The sequence below is a fragment of the Takifugu rubripes genome, chromosome 10 (genome assembly GCF_901000725.2).
Source record: "Takifugu rubripes chromosome 10, fTakRub1.2, whole genome shotgun sequence".
Classification (NCBI taxonomy): Eukaryota; Metazoa; Chordata; class Actinopteri; order Tetraodontiformes; family Tetraodontidae; genus Takifugu; species Takifugu rubripes.
Window position 1 is genome coordinate 9,976,049 of NC_042294.1, and position 21,070 is coordinate 9,997,118.

The 21,070-nt window shown below is 48.0% G+C and overlaps 1 protein-coding gene across 4 annotated transcripts in view; it reads right to left on the minus strand.

Moving 5' to 3' along the window:
• Window positions 1-150: 150 nt before the first annotated feature.
• The window catches only part of LOC101066353 (collagen alpha-1(XVIII) chain-like), a 51,336-nt gene continuing 30,416 nt past the window's right edge, over window positions 151-21,070 (minus strand). The window contains exons 7-48 of one of the 4 annotated variants that reach the window (XM_029843191.1): window positions 12,555-12,802; window positions 12,303-12,473; window positions 12,061-12,192; window positions 9,946-10,020; window positions 9,356-9,448; window positions 8,785-8,923; window positions 8,601-8,650; window positions 8,222-8,356; window positions 8,085-8,111; window positions 7,916-7,978; window positions 7,752-7,829; window positions 7,572-7,619; window positions 7,364-7,489; window positions 7,161-7,211; window positions 6,676-6,729; window positions 6,307-6,342; window positions 6,103-6,228; window positions 5,916-5,966; window positions 5,796-5,831; window positions 5,599-5,634; window positions 5,328-5,390; window positions 5,159-5,194; window positions 5,001-5,084; window positions 4,795-4,905; window positions 4,639-4,719; window positions 4,514-4,549; window positions 4,372-4,425; window positions 4,212-4,268; window positions 4,071-4,121; window positions 3,929-3,970; window positions 3,339-3,366; window positions 3,194-3,262; window positions 3,001-3,032; window positions 2,825-2,923; window positions 2,601-2,745; window positions 2,468-2,541; window positions 2,262-2,390; window positions 2,136-2,183; window positions 1,975-2,037; window positions 1,661-1,858; window positions 1,473-1,588; window positions 151-1,399 (exon numbers count right to left, since the gene is read on the minus strand). In XM_029843191.1, the coding sequence (XP_029699051.1) occupies window positions 1,198-1,399; window positions 1,473-1,588; window positions 1,661-1,858; window positions 1,975-2,037; window positions 2,136-2,183; window positions 2,262-2,390; window positions 2,468-2,541; window positions 2,601-2,745; window positions 2,825-2,923; window positions 3,001-3,032; window positions 3,194-3,262; window positions 3,339-3,366; window positions 3,929-3,970; window positions 4,071-4,121; window positions 4,212-4,268; window positions 4,372-4,425; window positions 4,514-4,549; window positions 4,639-4,719; window positions 4,795-4,905; window positions 5,001-5,084; window positions 5,159-5,194; window positions 5,328-5,390; window positions 5,599-5,634; window positions 5,796-5,831; window positions 5,916-5,966; window positions 6,103-6,228; window positions 6,307-6,342; window positions 6,676-6,729; window positions 7,161-7,211; window positions 7,364-7,489; window positions 7,572-7,619; window positions 7,752-7,829; window positions 7,916-7,978; window positions 8,085-8,111; window positions 8,222-8,356; window positions 8,601-8,650; window positions 8,785-8,923; window positions 9,356-9,448; window positions 9,946-10,020; window positions 12,061-12,192; window positions 12,303-12,473; window positions 12,555-12,802 (3,593 nt within the window). In that variant the 3' untranslated portion in view covers window positions 151-1,197. Of the gene's footprint in view, window positions 1,400-1,472; window positions 1,589-1,660; window positions 1,859-1,974; window positions 2,038-2,135; window positions 2,184-2,261; window positions 2,391-2,467; window positions 2,542-2,600; window positions 2,746-2,824; window positions 2,924-3,000; window positions 3,033-3,193; window positions 3,263-3,338; window positions 3,367-3,474; window positions 3,559-3,928; window positions 3,971-4,070; window positions 4,122-4,211; window positions 4,269-4,371; window positions 4,426-4,513; window positions 4,550-4,638; window positions 4,720-4,794; window positions 4,906-5,000; window positions 5,085-5,158; window positions 5,195-5,327; window positions 5,391-5,598; window positions 5,635-5,795; window positions 5,832-5,915; window positions 5,967-6,102; window positions 6,229-6,306; window positions 6,343-6,675; window positions 6,730-7,160; window positions 7,212-7,363; window positions 7,490-7,571; window positions 7,620-7,751; window positions 7,830-7,915; window positions 7,979-8,084; window positions 8,112-8,221; window positions 8,357-8,600; window positions 8,651-8,784; window positions 8,924-9,355; window positions 9,449-9,945; window positions 10,021-12,060; window positions 12,193-12,302; window positions 12,474-12,554; window positions 12,803-21,070 lie in introns of all 4 variants that reach the window. The other 3 variants (XM_011608135.2, XM_029843192.1, XM_029843193.1) reach the window with 3 other exon arrangements.

Consider the following 21,070-nt stretch of genomic DNA (forward strand, 5'->3'; position numbering starts at 1 on the left):
AGCCTTTAACCTTCAGGATAAAGGGTTAGGGTTAGGGAATGAGGGAAAAGTGTTCCAGGTCATAGACCGGAGATTACAGGTGGATTTTTAGGGGGGGGGGGGTTGCTTTTTGTCCTGCCGTGGTGCCACAAACGAAGCAAAGAAGCGAAATCATTGTTATGAAAAGAGAAATTTTATTTAACAAAGCACCAATATTTATACAAAAAGACATTCTCTCACTTTCTCCGTGGATTTTCTTTCAGTCTTTATTTTTTTGTTTTTGATCGTGTTTTTCGGACTCTGGTTTTGGCCGATGTGGGATTTGCTTTACAAAAGTACAAAAGCGGAGGCAAAAAGAGAGAACAACCAGTCAGATTTGACAAACAACACGATAAGTTAAATTCAGTCGTCTGATTTCATGTTATGTGCTGTGACGGTATAAATAAATCGAGTTTAAATTAAATATCCTGTTGTGAGTTAGAGCTGCTAACAGGTGAGATCGCGAGGATGAAAACAAAAAAAACCAAACGAAGGAAAAGGTGGAACCAGAAGATCTTGTTTCAGATGAAGTACAGTGCATTTAAACATGACTTTGGTGGCAGAAATCTGAAATGTTTTAAGAGTCTCGAGGACGACCTGTAAACAAAAGTAGTAGCTTTTCCATCACAAAAGTCTGAAAATCTATCAAGAGTAGAAATTGGCTACATTTCAGGGTGGGTCTCTTCAGGGCCGATGTTTCTACTTTCAGAGGAAAACTAGAAAAATAACGTCATAACACGGCTGTAGAGCGGGCGAGCGTCTCCTCTGGAGGCGCTACGTGTAGCATCTTAGCAGGAATACAAGCTAGCCGCATTAGCGTCACTGTTGTTAAAACTCCGCCTCTTTATGTGCCAACAGCTTCTTTAAAGTGAAATATCTGTTTTAACCTGTGAAATCTGTATGACAATAATGACAGGACACAAAGTCCAGATCCACAGCGTCGCTTTCACGTTAGCTTACTTTTCTGGTCAATATCTTGGTTTTTCTAAGCACCAATCGTCTGGCCTCGGGAAGAACAGTGATGTCAGGAGACGAGAATAAGAACAACAGGATCCAATGCGCTCCTGAAAACACTACACGTAGCACCGGGGATGTTTCTAGGAAAGCCGCTCTTCCGCCGTGCGCTGAACATTTAAGGTGGCTGTGGAGGGTTCTGTAGTGGAGTGGTACTGAGGAGGTTCAAAGGTTCTTGTGGGTCTCTATACAGAGAACAATGTACTGGTTAGAACAGCTGCGCATCTGCTGGCCGAGGAGGAGGCCGCCGGCCAGGCTGGACGACTGGCCCACCACGGACACGTGGTCCGTTCGCCACGTCTCGCAGTGTTTGTCCATCACTCGCGTCCCTGTGCTGGTGGACCCGTGCCAGATGCTCTTCTGGGGCCTGAAGAAGGGAGGAGGAAAGGTGTAAAGTGGGGAAAAGACAAAAATAAAGCTCAAGTGTACGAATCTCTGACCAGAAGGGGTCTGCTAAAACATCCCGGCCATCAAAGGAGTAGATGGGTACCCTGGGGCTGATTGGCCCACCGTTGCCGTTAAATATGGACCGCCAGTTCCGGAACATCACGTCTCCCTAAGAAAGAAAACTACGGTTGGGTACCGGGAGGAAAAAGCTTTCAGTAGGCAGCAACAGCAGACCGCTCACCCTGAGATTGGTTATCGGAAAAGTTTCCCGAAATCCCGGATAGACCACGTGGACCAGGTCCTGCCTGTGGGAGGAGACGAAGGCGCGGTAGTTGGGCGGCAGCCCCATGGCCTTGGCCTGCTCGTAACACAAGCGGTCGGCCACGTCCAGCCCCATCATGTCGCCCGAGTGGGGCTGGTTCAGCGCCACCAGGTTGAGCTGCGGGCCAGAAGAAGGAGGAGAAGCTCAGTAAGAACCACTCAGCTGCTCCTCAGCGCCTCTGAAACCCACGTCCACATTTTGTCCTGCAGTTCTTTTCAAATCAGTCCACTCACGCGCTGAGAAGCTGAAGGGATTCGCTCCATCGTGTCTCCTCTTATCTGATAAGCAACTTTAGGCTAAAATGAGAGGAGGAATTGATTAATAATGAATCCACTGGGCAGCATTTCCAAAGGGAACATATTTAAGGAGGAGTGGGAATCTCAGCAGCAATGACCTCGTCTTGTGGAATGATGTTGCTGGAGACGTGGATCAGATCCCCGAGCTGCGCGACAGCACACGTTAGCATGTGGAGGTTTAAGCTTTGCATCTACAAACCGGGTTCGCTGCTCTGACATAGTACCTGGACCTCCTTCCATCCCTGCGAGACCTTCAGGTACAGACTTCCTGTTCCTGTGACATACGACAGCGTTCCCTCGGGGTCCCTGGAGGATTGCTGCATCATGGTCTCCCGGGATGAAAATGTCCTGAACTGAGGGACAAACATGGAAAAACAGTGACTCTCCTGAATCGGGCTCCACACCGTGAACAGTAGAGAGCTTCACTTACAGCTGCTCCATTACCCGAAGGTCCAGGAGGTCCGGTGGGTCCAGGGGGGCCGGGGGGACCAGCCATGGTTAAAGCTGTCAACAGAAATAAGTTAGTACCTTTAGTGTGCTAAGGAAATATTGATGAAAAGTACCTGAACCATATCTGGAAGGAGGTCCTGGAGGCCCCGGTGGTCCAGGAGGGCCAACTGGTCCTGTTTTGCCAAAGCCTGGTGAGCCTGGTGAACCTGGCATCCCAGGTGGTCCCTGTGGACCCAACACTGATTCTCCTTTGGGTCCCTAAATGAGTCAGCAACAAGCTGATGATTAGTTATTCTACCAAAACAAGAGGATGGGAGTTTTATCCATGGAAACGCACCACAAGTCCTGGTCTTCCAGGGGTCCCCGCTCGTCCTGGTAACCCTGCCTCCCCCTTGTCTCCCTTCTGTCCTTTGAAGCCCTGCTCTCCCCTCGACCCCTGAGACACAGAAGAGCCACGTCAGGCATGGGAATCCTCACGCTTCTTTTAAACAGCACCAACAGTCTGGAACTTACCCAGCCTGACCTGGGATCAACTCCCTGCGAAACTAAAACACACAGGAACATTTTTTAATCACTGTTTTTTTTTAAAAAAATCCAGGATGGTTCTGACTATTACCCGGAGCGTTAGAAAATAAAGACAAAACCGGAATTCCCAGTCTGTTGGATTTCTTTTTTTCCCCAATATTTAACCTGAAATCTGACTCACGTCTTTCTGCCGGCGTCCCAGGAGGACCGTGATCCCCCTTTTCCCCTTTGGGTCCAGACTGACAGGTACCTTGGACCAAACATTTTATGATATTTATTAAGTGCATTTGATAGCTACACTTTATAAAAATGATGCCCCAACTTACCATAAGCAATAGTCCCATTGGGATTTAGCTGAAATAAATAAAAAAAAAACCCCACAAAATTAGAATATTTCCAAATCTAAATTTAAAAAAAGAAAGGATCGGAATGGATGTCGTTAATCAACATGCACGGCGCTACCTCGTTCTTGTCGCAATGAACCTTCACCTTTCCAGCCTGGACATGCATCAAGCAGGTGTATTTTGGATTCATTCGGCAACAGTTCTGAGTGAGAAGAAGTTAGTCGATGCCAGAGTCACACACCCGTGCACACGTGCACACGTGCACCCGTCACCCACACAGAGAGGAAAAGTCTCACGTGATCAAGAGCTGCAGGACTTCATTCATCCACCTGCTCCGTTACTAAAGCAGGTGGAGGTGAGCGAGGTTATGGTGGATGTTCATGTGGCGTCATCGTCGCTAATTTAGCTCAGTCGGCCATTTTGGCGTCAGATATTTAGAAAACAGCCACATGAACCGCAGATGAAAGTGTCAGGGGGGGATTTTCGGGTTAGAGTCGCATGATTAGACAAACGTGCACGCACGCATGCATGTGGAAACGCGTGTTTTATCGTCGGTACCGGTGGAACCTTACAGCCATTTTGCAGTGAGGCCTGGGCGGGACGGGGAAGACTGTCTTCAGAGGGTAGAGGAGGAGAGTCAGCACAGGGATGACCAATGCACCTGGTAACTGTGTGTGTGTGTGTGTGTGCGTGTGTGTGTGTGTGACAGCTTACTCCTTTGGGGCAGTTGAACATTCCTGGGCGTCCCGGTGGTCCCGGAGGTCCCTAAACAAAAGCAGGAAACGGAGAAATAAAACCAGTTTTGCTCACAATCACATTCTCAAGTAAAAAGAACAACTAAAAACTAAGGCGGACCGGCGGGCCTCCAGAGTCTCCTTTCTCTCCTTTTGGTCCCATCAGGCCCAGTCGACCCTGCGCAGAAACACCAGAATTGTGGGAGTTCATCTGCTTCATTTCAGCTCGTAAGAGAGGAAACCTAATGATAATGAACGTTCGGCGCGTTTGTGCTGCTTACGGATCGTCCAGGAAAGCCTAATTCTCCTTTGGGTCCCGCTGGTCCCACTGGTCCCTTTAAAGGAGAAAAAAACCGGACTTTTATAGATGCACTGAGAGGATTTCCATCAAAGTGAGATGAGAGGATCCCTGATGATCCTCACCTGAATTCCAGGAGTTCCAGGCAGACCGGCATCACCCTGCAAACAGAATATTCCACTCTTTCTTGCACTGCAAAATCAAAATCCATATTCTACCCAAATTAGACCCCAAGAACCAAAAAAATAACCTTGTGTCCTCTTGGTCCGGCGGGGCCCGTGATGACGGTGCCATCTTCTGAAAGCAAGTGTCCCGGCTCTCCCTTTTCACCCTGGGTGGAAAACACGGTGATCTCCTCCGTACCTCAGCAGGGTCGCACAGAGAATCTTCTTCTAATCACACTCACTTTCAGCCCTGGAGGCCCTTGAACTCCTCGTATCCCCATGTCACCCTTTGGGCCCTGAGCTTCAAAAACCCCTGAGAAATTTAAGGCTCCTGCTGTGTCATTGAGGAGAAGCTGGACGAGAAGAGGAGTGACGTCAGAATAATCGAGCCCGATCGGGAAGTCACCGGTCCACCATTTTTAGTTGGAGAGTCGATTTCACTGCTTACTTCCTGGAGGTTGATAATGGCACCTGGAGGTCCAGGGGGTCCTGGTGGACCATGTACACTGAGTCCATCTCTTCCTGCTTCACCCTGGAAAACAAGTTGGATGAGTTGCATTAAGGCCACCCCCACTGGTGCACGCCGCAGATCCGTAACAGCGGTACCTTTGGTCCTGGTTCACCTTTGGCCCCCATCGGACCCTGTGGACAACAAACCTCCGTGTTAGTTTAACTCTTTGTCTCATGAGAGCTTGAAAAAGTAAAAGGAAAAAATCTCAATACTGTTACTCCGGTCATTTAGTATGACGTCTCGAATGATTTGAGCTGAACTGACCTCTTTGCCTTTCAGGCCCTCCTGTCCTGGAAGTCCAGGTGACCCTGCGACGCCTGGCTCCCCCTACAGGCCACACAGAGAAACAACAGTCAGCCTGACCTCGGACAGATGGGTCAACAGGACAGCTGGAAAGACAACTTTACAAGACGCTTTGTCTCATTTTTGTTTTGTCACAGACTGGACTGAAAAGGCAAAACACAGAGCAATTAACAACTTAATAAAGGACACAGGGATTAAAGAGCCCGTCTGGCCCGGGTCGATATGACCTCACCTTTAGACCTGGCTTTCCTGAGACTCCATCATTACCCTGTCAGGAAGAAAGAAAAAATATGTGTTACCTGTAGAGTAATTATGGTCTAGAATTATATTTTTTTATTACTTTTACTTCACAATTGCTAATGATGCCCATGGAAAAATGTACATGTTAATGGTTATTTCCTCCATCACACCAACAGTGGTGAATCTCACCTTTGGCCCTTTCAGTCCAGGTAATCCTGGAGGGCCCTGTAGGGCCAACACAAACACGTCTGAGGTCAGAAAAACAGCAGCTCCAATAAAAAGGTGACAGAATTGATGTCTCACTTTTACCTGAGGGCCTCTGGAGACCCCAAACTCATTCATCCCGGATCCTTCCAGATCCTAAACTCAACACAAGGACAGATTTTCTACGTGTAAGTTTCATGACTCAGCAGGATCTGTTATCTTATCTCACTACCAGGTCCAGTCCTCAAGCAAACTCTTACATAACAATCACAGTATTAAACTACACCAGTACCTCCATGTCCATCACAAAGGCCCTTCCAGAAGGAACTGGGGGCCCTGGAGGGCCAGGGGGACCTCTTGGACCAGGCTGGCCATCAGGACCCTGTAGTCCTGGAATCCCTGGAGGACCTTGATCGCCCTATAAGATATCGCATATACGCCTATCAGGTTAATGTTACAACAGGCGTGTGTTCAGATGTGTGAACAGGATTCTTACCTTTGGTCCAGGCTGCCCTGTCAGACCAGGCTCCCCCTGTAAAATATCAATATATTAACCAGCGCCGGGTTCTGGTTCACGTTTGAAGGCAGAGCTTCTGTCGAGAGGCGGCTTGTTTACACCGGAGCCTCTCGGCTTTATTAGTCCGTGGGGTCACCTCATTTAAAGCCTGTCTCCTCGCATTAGCTGGTTATTTAACGCGGCTGTAATTGTTTTTGATAATGGAGCACTAAGAGTCTTCCTCAGGGGAAATCAGGGCGAGCTCACAGGAGTGACCGCAGAAAAGTAGGAGGCAGCTGCACAGAAGAGGAAAGGAACTCTTATGCATAGCCCGGTGGGTTAATGCCCGGATTACAACAACGGCCTCACCTTGTCACCTTTGTCTCCAGTGGGCCCCGGCTCTCCATCCTTCCCATCAACTCCCTGCAAGGGTTAAAAAGACATTTAACCCACTGTGCCTCCACAGTTCACCACCTAAGGGGCGACTGTATCCCAGTATGGACAGTTCCAGGTAATCAGATTACTCCTGCGAGTGAGGAGGAAAACTGAGGAAGAGAAGATGGCGTCCATGTGTGAGCAGCCAATGTTCATGTGAGTATTTCATCCGCACCGTTAGTAAAAGCGTCATGTTCTATGAGAAAAGACACATTAACCCCAACAGGCTGCAGCTTGGACCATGTTCTGGAGCACCAACAGCACACGTGACCCGAGTCTTTTAAGAAGACGGTCTCAGAATTCATGATGATGCATAAAAGTAGAGCAGAAGTTGTTAAATGAACATGGCTTTTTAAAATAAAGTTGGGGGAATACTGTCTTTTAGGCCCCTTCAGCCTGATGGGACCACTTGTTAATACCTGACCAGACCCTGACCAAGAACCAGAACCACTAAACCACTCTTCAATCACCTGGAAACAGAGGCGGCGTCAGAACACTCTCATTTCCACAAAAAACAAAAAGAAAAGAGATTAAATGTGAGAATTGTGATTGAGATTGATAAGAAGTCCCGATCAGAACAAAGGCGGGGCTAAAAGATCCGCTGGAGCATGGCGACACTTACGGGCAGCCCCGGTTCACCCTTCTCTCCATCCTCCCCATCTTTCCCGGGTGCTCCAGGAAGGATCACCTCTGAAGATTCTCCCGGAGGCCCTGGTGGACCCGGGGGGCCACGAGGCCCCGGAGCCCCCTGGTGAAACAAGACCACAAGAAACCCGTTTGTAGGAGAAAAAAGTATTTCAGAGGTTTACTTTAAAACGAGCTCAACCTACCCTGATGATCTCATCGTCCGTGTCAAAGTCGTCGAACCCGGACCCCTCCTAATAAAAACACACCAGTCACTCGCTGGAATCAAACTTTACGACACCGTTGCTGCAGATGCTAAAGTTTAAACTGGTCTGAGAGATAACAGGATATGGAACAAAGAGGAGCCTTTTAAACAGGAAACCCACCGACAGGGAGGACTTGCTGGGTTGACCAGGAAGACCAGGAGGACCAGGTGGACCTGGCAACCCAAAACCAAGATCACCCTGAGGAACCGCCGGAAAAAATTATAATCATTATCCTTAGAATTGAACACTAATAACAAATAACCATCGTCAAAATGGTCTACTACCTTTTCACCTTTAGGACCAGGCTCTCCCATGAGTCCTGGGAGTCCCGGAAGACCAGTGGGTCCCTGTCAAGAACAAACATAAATCTGGCTGATAGAAGATTTTACACAGAAACTGTAAGAAAGTCAAGAGAAGAGTCGGGCAGGATCGAGCCAGTAAAGCTCAACGTACCGGGAGACCATCTTCACCTTTGGTCCCCTGCAGCAAAAACAGTAAACAAAAACAACTTCTAAAATTGAAGCGCTTTGTGGACCAGAACATCTTCTACAAAAGATTTAGAAACCCCAAAAACATCAGGTTAAGCTCACCGGCTGCCCGTCTTTTCCTGGAGCTCCAGGTTGGCCTGGATGTACCTCTGGACCCCCTGGCCCTTCCTCAGGTCCCCTCCCAGCGGGTCCTCGGGGGCCCGGCTCACCTGGCTCTCCTTTCTGTCCTGGAGACAGCTGCAGGGGCCGAATATTAAAGAGACACAGAAGGAATATAATTTACATAAAAACAAAACTTTTAACCGTTGCAGTTGTCATGGTTACTGTGCGTGCAGTTACTTTTGAGTACTTCAAAATTGGAGGATACAAATCCTGATGAGCTGTTTGTGCTTTAACAACTGTTATTAAATTGTGAACTGAAAAGCTCACAGTTCCATGCATGACAATATTTCACATCTTTTCAAAAAGCTTCTTTACTTACCGTGTCTTCTTCAGAAGCTGAAGCATCTGTCTGGTAAGATGTTTCAGGAACTAGAACCAAAGAGAGAACGTTTCAGAGAACGCTGCTTTTCATTTACTGCCACCTAGCGGTTGGTCTGAGGATTACACCAGCGGCGAAGCAGCGACTCTGATCCAGAATCAGTTTAATATGTGTGTTTATTTACCTGTAACGGTGGTCGAATCCATTTCCTGCCCAGATGTCTCCTGTAAATCTTCATCATCTGTTTCAAGGTAACCTGGGGACAATTCAGTGGGCGGAGCCTGGACCGGGGCGCTATAGGTGGGGTCCAGCTCTGGGAGGGGCTGAATAAAAATCATAGAAGATTTCTTTCTAATTAAAAAATAAATAAAAATGAACTCACCTGGAACACATAAAACCTGATAAGCCTTTTTACATCTCAGACAGAAAAAAACCAATCACAGCATTGGGGCCACTTCAGATCAGTAAAATCACGTGTGTCGGCGTAAACGCGAACGCATGTTCAGCAGGTAATTGGGTCGTCTGTGGGTGGATATCCGAGTAAAAGTTAAAGAAGCTAATCTGCTGGTCTCACTGTGCCTCTCTGCTGCCTCGCTGCATTCTTGTTTGCCTCCTCCTGCGGGCTGGCAGCAGAGCAGCACATATCTCCCTGTTCCAGGCTCTACCAGGACAGGAGCTGTTTTCTCTGGTCCAATTTCAGGACAGCTGACTGGGAAGCAGAGCGCGCATCAGAGTGTGTATGTGTGTGTACACACCACGGTGTACACTATCTTCTCCACAAACTTCTTCACTTCCCCCACTCCTTCCATGTCCTCGTACGTGCTGTCACCACTTCCGTACCCGGATGCCTGCAGGGGTAATTGAGCAGGAGAGAAGAAGATGAATTCAAGATTGAATTGTTTCTATATAATGTATTTTATGCTCATGATCATCTTTAGGGGTTCCATAGATTCCCAGAGTGTGACCCCAGGGTAGACTAAGTTCAGATGGGCGACCCTCAAGATTATGATGGACACACTGCAGGTGTCTTGTTAAAGCTTTACAGAGCTGTGAAAATGATCATTGGTGGAAGAAACAACAGAGACTTGTAACTGGAATCCTGTAACACTTAGTTTAGAATATTAAATTAATATTAAATACATAAAGTACATTTTTGTATTTTATTTTCGAACGCCACGACATGTAATGCGGTATTTGTCCGCTAGAGGGAGGGGCAGTTCAAAAATTGTGGCTGTGATTCCTGAGGGGGTTTTCACATTATATGGAGATTTAAATTTGTAACAGGCAGCTTATGGGCCACAGCTAACATTACTTCTGACATATTGAGAGTTGTGATGTGTCTCACATAAGGATCATCCTCCTCACACTGGTCATCTGGGGCCGTGGGATCTGACTTCAGCACCAGCTGCTGGATGGAACCCTGCATGAAAATGGGGAGAACACCGAGTTAACCCTGCGTGGTAATCTAGGTCAGATAGGCATCGATTTCCAACAGACAAAGCACACATGCAGATTCGGAGTAAAACGGCCTTCTTTGGGGTTGTTTGGTGCTCAACAAGGAAGAGTTATTAATGTAATGCTCCACTCTGGCATCGTGACGGTTCAATGTTTATGCTGGCGACAGAGCAGTGCGACAGTAAACAGATGTTTACATCAAATCCTTGTGTATTTATACTGGGTAAAACGAACCTGCCTGGTCTCATGCTGCTGAACATTGACTGATGACCACCAGATCATAATTCTCTCATTCAACAGCAACCTATAACTTTCAGTTTGTAATTGCCTTGATGGGAATGTGGTCGTGCGCAGGTTAAACTGACGCTGAAGTCAGGCCTGGCGCGATAAAAACCTGTTTGTAATGAGGCGGCGTGCAGGCGGGGAACTTCTTCAGTGGTGAAGGGGTGAGAGGTATAGAAAAACAAAAGGAATGAAATCAGAGACACGTGTCTTTACAATAAACTGCAACTGCAACATGACACAAATGTTTCCACATCTCCAAAACTTTCCAGGATGTTATATTCATGACCTGAATGTAAACACCGGTGACTCAAGCCCTCACACAAAAATACGCACGCCATCAAAGAGTCATTGAAAAAAAAAAAGGTTTTAGCAGCTTCAGTGAAGTTTATCTTGCAACGGAGGCCACGGGAACAGATCTCATGCAGGCGATTGAGGGAGAGAAGGAATTCTGGGGGGAGGGGTTAAAAAACAAATATTTTCAGATTGTGGAGCCGTCTGATGGCGTACAGACACTCACAGGGGGCGTGTCTGAGTGAAACGGTTGAAAATGAATGAACAAGAGAGCAGAGGAGGATATTTTGGGGGTGGTTTCCTGCCAGGGGGTGTGCTGCAGAGCTACTGGTGCCCTGCCTGTTCCTGCTCCGATGGAAGAGGAACGAACTTCCTGTTGTCAAGTTCCTTAGCATCTCGATCTTTGCAGCAGCAGAAGGGGAACGCTCGGTTTTTCCTGGCTCAGCGAGGACCTCTGGGGGATGTCCTGAGCTGTTTAGGTTGGAGGATACGGGTCAGCTGAAGAGCTGATTGTGCAGAGCAGAACCAGCCCGCTCTCATCGTTGGGAGGCTGCTTCTACGCAGCAAAAGCCCCAGAATCCTCTTCCAGAATAGAGATTTTCTACTGTCCACTTTTTGTCTTTGTAAATCCATTTACTTTCTTCCCGAGATCCTTGTCTCTGTTTTATTGGCCTTCAATAGCTGAGCGGAAATACTGAGAAGCAGGAAGCAAAGACCTCTGCCTGTTTAAAGGCACTTCAATTTAATTGGTATTTTTGTTGCCACAAGGCTCTGGCAGGATGTCCAAGACCCGAGGGACAAATGTTATTTAAGCTTGATTAAAAAAAAGTACTTTGAATTAAGTTTTAAAGTTGCAATAACATGGGCGGTTAAGACCACTAAACTAAAGCATCGGGGGCAAAATGTTGAGGTCACTTTGAAAAGAATGGAAAGAAGTGGAGACCAGTGCAGAGGAGGGCGGCTGTTCAGCTTTTATTGAGCTCGACTCCTCACAACGCTTTGGATAACTGGGATTTGATGGTGATGAGAAGCAAAGTGCCGGTCCACGTCCTGCAGTTTAGATTCTGCTCGTCCTTTGGCAAGAAATGGCGTCGGCTGCTCTCTCAGTCACAGGAAGATAACAGAGATCAGCTGCTTCCCCCCAAAAAATCCGAATCCCATCCAGCGGGTCATTTACGAGCCTTCAGAGGAGAGAGAGCTGCTCACAAGCACATGTGCTCATTCATCCCTCCTCTCCCGTCTTGTCGTAAAACTGCCAGCAAATACGGTTGCTCCCGTCTCAAACGCGCCGCAGGCAAAAGTCCAAAGGCCACGTTTGTTAGCACGTGACAGCAGGAATGAGACATTTCAGCGGATGCAAATCCGGACGAGCTAAAACTGGAAAGCGTGATGTCATCAGGAAGACAAGAATAGGCAACATCCAGCTTACCACAAACTTGGTCAGACCCGTGCCCCCGGCATTCCCGACAAAGATTCCTGAGCCGGCCTCAAAGGTCAGAGGTCGCGGGCTCCTGTTGAAGGCTACTCGGTGGTATTCCTCACAGTCCATGTAGAGTCGCACCTGAGTGACAACAAGCCACAAAACCACTTCAGCTTCCAGAGTCGCCAAAGACCGGGAGACGCGAGGACGGCTGGAGAATCGCGGACGCGTCTCGCCTGATGTCCACCCACCTCTGCCCCCTGCACAGTCAGGGTGAACCTCGCCCATCTTCCCGTCAGGTCTCCCATTTTGAAGGAGGCCGCCTCCTGGGTCCTGCCTCTGGTTGCTTGGTCGGTGTAGTACAACACGACTCTCTGGGAACCGTCCTCGACCTCTGACAGCGCCACACCCAAGTGTACAATCTGGAAAAGGAGAAATATAGAAGCATGTTAGCTCCCTTCACTAGCATGGCTGTTAAACTTGTTAAAAAACCAAAACTCCACCTTTTGATAAGCATCTGTAATTGCAAACAGCACGCCTCCGCGGTGGGTGGTTGGTTTAGCAGTGACGGTGACGGCAAAGTCGTAGTAAAATGGGTCGGGGATGAAGGACTTTGCGAGGCGGCCCACGTTGGCGTCCGGGCCGAAGCTGTAGGCCGGGTAACCCTCGAATCCAGTGACGAAGGAGACTGAGGGAGGAAGCGGGACGCCGATCAGCTCTGTCAGGTCCAGGGCCCCCAGCGGTCCGTTTTCTGTGTGCAAACAAACAGATGGGATTTTTAGCTCAATTTCCCAGCATGGCTTAAAGTGAAACCTCCTCCGTGCTCTACTTTAGGAGTCCCACATGATCTTGTTCTGGTAACCTTCCCTCTGAACACAGGCTCTCCTCCTCTGCCCTACACAGACAAAGCCACCCTGACCATGAGGCCTCTTCTCTCCCACTTTGTGTCAACGACACTCAGACTCATTACACACCTGGTTCTCCTTCTCCTGTGGAACAATCGCCTGTTCTTTCAGAGGTTACTGGAGCAAGGTACAGCGTGTGGGCATCTGGAAGGCATTAGGTTAGACTAACACATGCATGCTGTGCCCCGGCAGCTCCTGTAAATCAGGCTCACCACGTGCCGCTCGTGTCTGTGTGTGTGTGTGTGTGTGTGTGTGTGGGGGGGGGGGGGCTGCTCATGGGTAGAGAGACACACTTTCCCTGGAGCGTTAATTGGATTGAAACTCCTGCCCACAGTGGCAATTAAAAATAACAATGAGTGCAATCTACACCGTCCAACCCTACAGTAGCTGAGCTGCGGCGCTCGGAGCGACGTGGGCTCAGATACCTGAGTAATTCTGCCCAGACGGGAGAAAAACACTGTCGTTATTTGACGGCCCTCAGAGTCCAGCTGGACGCTGAGGGCGATTTGGCTTCGGGGGCTGTCGTCACGTGTGCTCTCGGGCCGATTGGAATGCCAACCAGCCTGTCTGTGTGCTGTCAGCTGAAATCTTGATGTGGTTGCTTTAACTGGCCATTAACATACGCCACATCTGTCAGAACGTGCCAACACGAAGCCCCTTAAACTAAGTAAAAACACCAACGGACATGAGCCACTTAACCACCGCAAATTACAACCGTGATATTCCCCAAGAGCAGCACAGTTCAGGTTGGTAGTTTAGCATTTACCAACATTTCCACCCTTCAATACTATTATTATTATTGTTAAATAGCTGAAATCAACACGCCGAATAGACATTAGCGCCTTGAAATAATGACATTATTAAAGGAGCCCTCTTTCAGTCCCCGGTCCTTTAGATCATCAGCAGCAGCATCTTTCCCCCCCACCGCTGCTGTCTGGACTGCACGCGGGAGTCGTCTCGCTCCCGCCACCCATCAATCACGCCGTCCAAACGCCGCAGACTCACTGACAGGACATCGCTTTCACACGGGTCGTTTCCTCGTCCCTGCTGCTGGGTTTCAGATAAACCGCTGTCGAACAAGTGCTTGGCTTTCATTTCATTAGCATTGTTGAAATATTCACGTGTGCTAGAGCGCCCAGTTGTTCTGAGCGCATCAGCCTTCAGGCATTCCTTCTGCGTCGCTGACACGGGGGAATCCAAGGAAGCTAAATGAAGCTCCGAGATGGCAACGCACTCCCTGACCCATTTCTGGTTCCAGAGAACCCCGGGATTAAAAATGCGGACCGGCCGATCCTCCAGTATCTTCTCCTGCCAAAGTGTAAATCTTTGTGCTCAGTGACATCACTGCAGATGTTCTTCCACTCCATCTGGGCCCGGCCAACGAGAGCCCCACCGAACTGGGCTTTGGCTCCGCTCCTCCCGCATCCCAGATTTGTAACTAAACAGCTGATCGTGTTTAAGCGCTGGCTGTCGTACCGTTTTTTTCTCGTCTTGAGAGCGCAGCTAATAAGGCCGAGACAGCCCAGCGAAAGACGACTGTGAGAACCTGGTGAGTAATTTGGGTCAGGGTGTGACTTCTCAGGGTGTAATGGGCCCTGGCCGAGCGTCAGGAGGACCCGGACCAGGCCAACGGAGGCGGTCGGCGCCCTCCAGCAATATTACGCAGTGTAGTTATTACAGCGTTTATAAATGAAGCACATTTTTTCAAGCACTACGGACAAGATGAAGTCAGCGAAGCGTTTCTCCAGCAGGACGTGCATCCGCCGCCCTGAACCGACCGTGCGTGCGTCGGCCTTGCGTGACATTACTTCAAAGCTGCAAATGCCAGAAGTGGATGTTCAACTCCCTCAAAGCAAAGGAAATGGGTCTCCTCCCACCTCTGAGTTCTGCATAACCACCAAATCAGTGGAGTGGAGTGTCAGGGCCGATGTAGCGAAACATTCTTTCCTGTTCCCGCAGTCGTCCCACGCACGCGTGCAGATTGTGCCGTGTTGGTGTGAGGGTGTGAGCCTGTTTACGGGACGCCCAGTGTTTGCATGACTGCAGACCAGCAACAGCTCCCCCGGAGCTTCTCCTAACTGGGTCAGCGTGCTTTGGCTCAATGTTTGGATGCAGACCGTCTGAAGCGACACGCGAAATTCCCAAACAACAAAGACATCCAAAAGCGTGCCGAGTTTAAGGGGAAACAGGCGAAGATATCATCTACAGTCAGACACGCGGCCTCTCCGGAACTGAACGGAACACAGCAGCCGACTGCCAGCAGATCAGCCATCCTCTTGATTTATACTGCTGCTAGCTTTCCTGCGTCTCCCAGCAGAGCATCGAGTGAGGAGGAGATGCAGGAGACAGGCAGGTACTGCGGGACAGGTGGACAGGGTGTCCGGGAGCAGCACTGCACCCAAGTCCAGGTTTCTGCCCCAAACAGCCTCCACAACGGTGGTGTGAAGACCTGAAGTCCGATCATCCTGTGATCCAGTTTTTCTACCTCAAAGTTGAGTAAGATCCTGACTCGGGTCCCTAACGGGTTAAAGATCTGGGATCCCCCAGAAGCTCCTTACAGTATATTATGATCAAGAATGACATCGTGTAACCAGTTAAGAATTTCCACTGGAATATTTCATTCAGCGAGAGCTGTGTTTTAAGGCCGTTGAGCGCGCGCGGGGGGGGTGGGGGGGGCGTACTCTGGCTCTTATTCTGCCAACTCCTTCACTGTTTAAACAGGGGGAAAAAATGGTGCTGGAGGTCTTTCAGACCTGAGACTGTCAACAGTTCTGGATTTGGGTTTTAATTTGACCCGTTTTGGCTGCAGAGGTTGTTGCAGATGATCATTTCCTCATGGTCATCCATCCTTCTTTCACCAGAATGAGCATTTTTCTGCGCTCCAACACCAACTGTAGCTTTTTCTGTGTGTGTGATGTGATCAAAGCGTGTTGTGATTGATATGATATGAGTCACATGATCGAGAGCAGCGCAGCAAACTGCAAATCTTCAATCCTGATGCCAAGTTTTCAATATATTAGAACTTTGGGAACACCTGCTCTATGTTTGGACCTGAAGAAGAAAAAGCTTCAAATTAGACAGTGATGATGGACAGCCTGGGTTTACATGAACGTCTCCCATCTCCAGCGTCTCCACTTTCATTATGCTGTCATGCATGGCACCTTCTCTCGAACAGATGCTAACATTTTGAACAACGCTAACTAGAATTTAACAAGAAAGACTTTATATAATTTAGCTTTAAGTCACTGGTTTGGTGAGGGGGAGGTTAAGATAACAAATGAGTTCAAACTTTGTCGTCTCGGCAGGGATTTCCTCTCTGTTCTCCTCTATTCCACTTCAGACTAATTTGTCCTCATTATTTTCTTAAAGTAATGAAAGCAAGAGCCCTCAGACGCTCTCATTCATCACCTCATGGCGCTTGACTGACAGAGCGGCGGTGACGTCAACCACGGGATTTGTGGCCAGGAGCCGGACTTTCCGAGTAAATTGCTGAGACCACACAGCCGGTGTGTTTAACTGGAGAACACACACAAGCATCCGTGTGATCAGCTGAGGCTACAGGCCTCCCGTTTAGCACAAAGCAGCTCTGTTAGCATTACGCTAATGTGCCAAGTGAGCGCAGTGATTAAGAGAAGAGCAAACGTGGGGGCTAAAGGTTCTGGCTGTGATCAAAGCCTTGGGGGGGTGACTGAGTAGTGATAAAAGACCCTTTGTGCTTCTCTAGATGTTCCACAGCACAGTTTCAGTGTATATTTGTATTAGCTTGCAACAATTGGCACAATATTGGTGCCTACAGCTCAGAATAGAGATTAGCCAGCTCGCACTGTCGCGCCAGGTCAATATGAGCGAATAACATCGCGTTACAAATGATTCCAATCATTTCCTAGATGAGTTGAATCTGTTTTTCCTTTGTATTTCCTGTTGTCAACTCTTAAATGAAACAAGATGGAGGGGGGTCCCTCAACCCCAGAGTTGGTACTGAAGTCCGGGTTTGACGTGTGCTGTGTTGATTCCTGCTGCCTTTATTGGTGGAGTCTCCTGCTTCTTGGAAGCAATCACGAGGCATTCAGATTTTTTCCAGAATTAAATAAAATGCATTTGAGCAGGGAGATTAAGGTTTAGACAAGCAACAGCTATATGTTGAGACCCGTAAGGTTTCTCATGAAATAAAGAAGCCTCATTTTAAAGTGATCTTTATCCAGTTTATGCACAGTAGATTCCTCACTGCTCTGAACTCTGTTCAGCTGGTGATTCACAGTATCTGACCTGGAGGGTGAAGGACGTTGACTTCCTGTCCCCCCTACTTTCAGCATTTCCAAAACACGTCCTTAGAGTTTAGAGTCACGCAGAATGGCACAGCTGGAACAGACCCAGTCGTGGAAACTATATTACAAGCTGCATAATCCTGCTCATACTCTAGTTGGTTGTTATATTGTTATGTTTGGAAATGCAAAGATGTGGAGGTGCCTCTGCAGCAAGTTACAGGGAGCAGCTTTAACCTACAGGACGGGTTCAAAAGACTCTTGTTCTCATCCCGGAGGAACACGAGTTAAGGTTACAGTATTTTCCTGCAGCAGCCTTTCAAAAAGCTTTGCGAAGCATTTTTCTCCATTTCTTTTCTTTCAGAATTTCAGCATCTAGTGCAGAGAGTCCGTTCCAAAAGCACCAATGAGGGAATTTTCCATGATAGAGTCAATATGAGATAGCCTTCCAACATCTGACCACGCTTATCGGAGCTAAGCGCTTTGAAAACAAACAGCGCTAATTTAAACAGCTAATTAGCCTCCACCAGACTGGCCAGGAGAGTTTTGGGGGGAATTTCCTGCTCAAAGTCTGAGCTCAGACCATTTGGAACCTTTTCAATTAAGAGAATTGAGCTTCAGGCTTCAGAAAAGCTGACTTTCAGTGTAGAATGTTCTAGTTATAAGCTGTTGAAACTACTGTATCTGCAATAATTTACCATTAAAATGACACATTTTATCCATGAAAGATTTAACTTTAACCTGAAGTAACCTCATTTAATCGTTTATATGGCTATCAACCCCTCAGAGGACTATTTCAGTGCTGATTATGGTGGGGCTGTAGTTAAATAGAAGAATGCAGTTAACCTTTTGGCTAAAGGGAAAAGAAGTAGAAATCCTAAAATGTTTGTAGGGGAATTCCACAGTAGTCACAGCAATAGAAATACTGCTGGGATTAAGTGCTGACCTTAGCACAGAGCTAATGTAAAATGTTACAGTCTGTAAGAGATGATGTAAAATAAAGGGTTTTAAAAGGCACGGGGGTGATTTAATCTGCCTGTGATAAACAGCATAGTTTAAGGCAGGTCACCAGTACTGACGCCAGGGGCAGTGATGGACGCATCAAGCAAGAATCAAAGTATCCCACAGAATCTGATGTAACAGAAAACCAAGACAACCGGAGACCCAAGGCCCTTGATAGTCAGACGGAAGCAGCTCCGGATCCCGTTCAAGCCAATGCTGAGTGTAATCTTGTGCTGGGTGGTGTCGTTTTCAAGTCTTGGAAGCAACGGGCAATGTTTTATTGTGGTTTGGAACCGTAATTCTGGAAGATGAAGGCATAAAAGGAGAGGAACCAAGGGATGATCACTCACGTTCTCTTGCAGGCCTTTTCTGGCCATTTCAGAAAAGACAGCCTGGATTTACTGTAGATGACAACCAAGTGGGGTTTTTAACGATGCGCTCCACATGGCTAAAACCTCAACAAGGATAAAGGTCTCTGGGTGTCTCATACTTTGCACGTCCACACACAACAGTAGTGTGACAGGTAACGTGAGGTCTGGGCCTGGGAAAAAATTGGAGTGGGGGGGTGCTGAGCAGCAGGCGGAGTGCATTCTTGCGTTCGATCCAAGATCCATCTTGGCGAGCAGGGCTTAGTGTCTCTCTGAGAGGCAGACAGGCTTCTCCGAGGCTGGTGGTCCACATGATGTACACGTTCCATCACCAAGGAGAAGCTGCACAGATTTGTTTTCTTTCTTTTCTGTCCCAGCAGAGATCCATTTGCGGTTTTAATAAGTTGTATTTCAGTCAATGCAGCCACGGGCCGCCCCATTCTGACTTTAGAGGGCTAGAATGGCGACGCTGCTGTAGGCTTAGCGTGGGGTTAAAGGTCCCGGGGTGACTTCAGCAGAGCGTGGAAGAGGAGCACATAATGATTTCCTAATGACAACAGTGCAACTGAGGGCTGAGGGAATAAAGAAAGGTCACAGCAGGGCAGGACAGAAAAAGCTTTTACACCCCGGCATGATTTATCTCCATGAAGTTCAAACAGGACTTCTTCTCTCCACTAAGTTCTGAAACTCAAACTCTCAAGTGCAGCTAGCTCCTAAACAGCTTGTTTTACCTCTCAACTCCAGTTTCCACCAACCACTTGGCTAATTCCTTTGGAAAATTTAAAAGCTGTTTGGAGATTTGTTCTTTGAAATGGGAGTGTTTTTCTCTGAAGTGTGCCCATATAAATCCAGACCCGCTCAAGACTCGGGTCACTGGTGAGGTTCCCGTTTCTCTACACAAGCTGGCAGCTCCAAGGCTGCAGGAGGCCAAGAGCCAAATAGTTTAGTGAGACAGGTCAGAGGAGCAAAATATTCCTATTGTCTGTCAGATGCTCCGACTGCAGCTGCCTGCTTGTCCTCTGATCTTATCGTGTGCCTTAATACCAGCCTCCGGTTTGGCAGATTCAGCTAGAGGACCTGGAATATTAGTCTTTTTTCTCTCCTGTAGGTGGTTCAAACCTTCATCTTATGTTCTGTTAGCTGAGACGGCTAACGCTTAACATCAGCTGGTTAAAAGTAAAGACCCAGCAATTAAAGAAAAAAAGCCGCTCCACTGGGGTCAGATGTCACGCGGCTCCGTGACCACAAGCTGTGTTTAACCAGCTGGACAAATTACACTCTGACCAAACTGGGAATGATGGGCTTCGCATAAAACTAGGGTCCGTTCGTGGCAGACTGCGACCAAAACCTGAAACCAAAGGATGAAAGCCCTTTCCACACAGTGGGTGGGAAGATAAATCGGCGGGATTGAGTGAAATTACACGTAAATGGTCAACGACTGAAGAGAGACGACGAAGAGTCACTGAAAAATTCAGTGGACAAAAACATGCAAGAAAGAAACGCAAAACTGCTGAATGTGCAAATAAAAAGACGGACCAGGAAACAGAGACACTGATGTGCTTGTAGGTGTTAAAGCGTGATGACCTTTTCACCTTCACGCACGCCGCTGCCTAATGCTCCTCTCCTGCTTTTCCACTCACCAACGCAGAGACGCTGCTGCAGGGAGAAGGTTTGGTGTGTTTATATCGCATAGGAGATATTTGTGTAGCTTATCCAAACTGTTCTTACAAAAAAAAGGAGGGAGGCCTGAGTAATACCATCTGCTTTGGCTCCTGACTGCAGTTTGGAGCATCGGCCCCGGGCCAACCTACTGGCGTTCGGTCCGGTCACGGACTCCAGCGTGACTTTATTTCACGGAGCCGACTGAATATCACCCTTCAAGAGTTTTAACTGGCCTGACTGACCCAGTAGGGACTAACTGGGACTCAGTCAGGGCGTAAATCTGAAGTTAAAAAGATGGGTGAACATATCCTGTATGACATTCAGCTTGATTTGACATGAAACGCACGTTGGTAATGGACAACGTTGCTATCGCTTGGGTTCACCTTTGAAACTGAGCCTACAAAACGGTCCATTAGATGCTAATTTGAATTAAACTGTACTCCTGTCACCCTGGAGAGGAAGTGACTCCTCAATCTTGACCCTGGAGTCTGACTGCGACCGAGAGCCTTCAGCTGCTGTTAGCATCACCCGTCGGGCCAAAAGCAGGTCAAGCTCATCGTCTTGTTCGTCCAGCTGGACGTTCCTCTTCTCTGCTTTGTCTCAAGTGCTTTGAATAGTTTGGCAACACAAAAGACCAGTTTCTAAAGTGGTTCAAATTCATAGGTGTCCCTTGTTTGAGATGCTCACGGGACTGTAATGGAGCTGAATTTGAGGGTGGTCCTCTAACCTGGCGAGTTAAGAAAAGACTGCAGACAGTTCTCATGTGCAGGGAGTGTGAGGGAGTAGAGGAAGTGGTGGGAACAGCTCTGCTCAAGAGAAT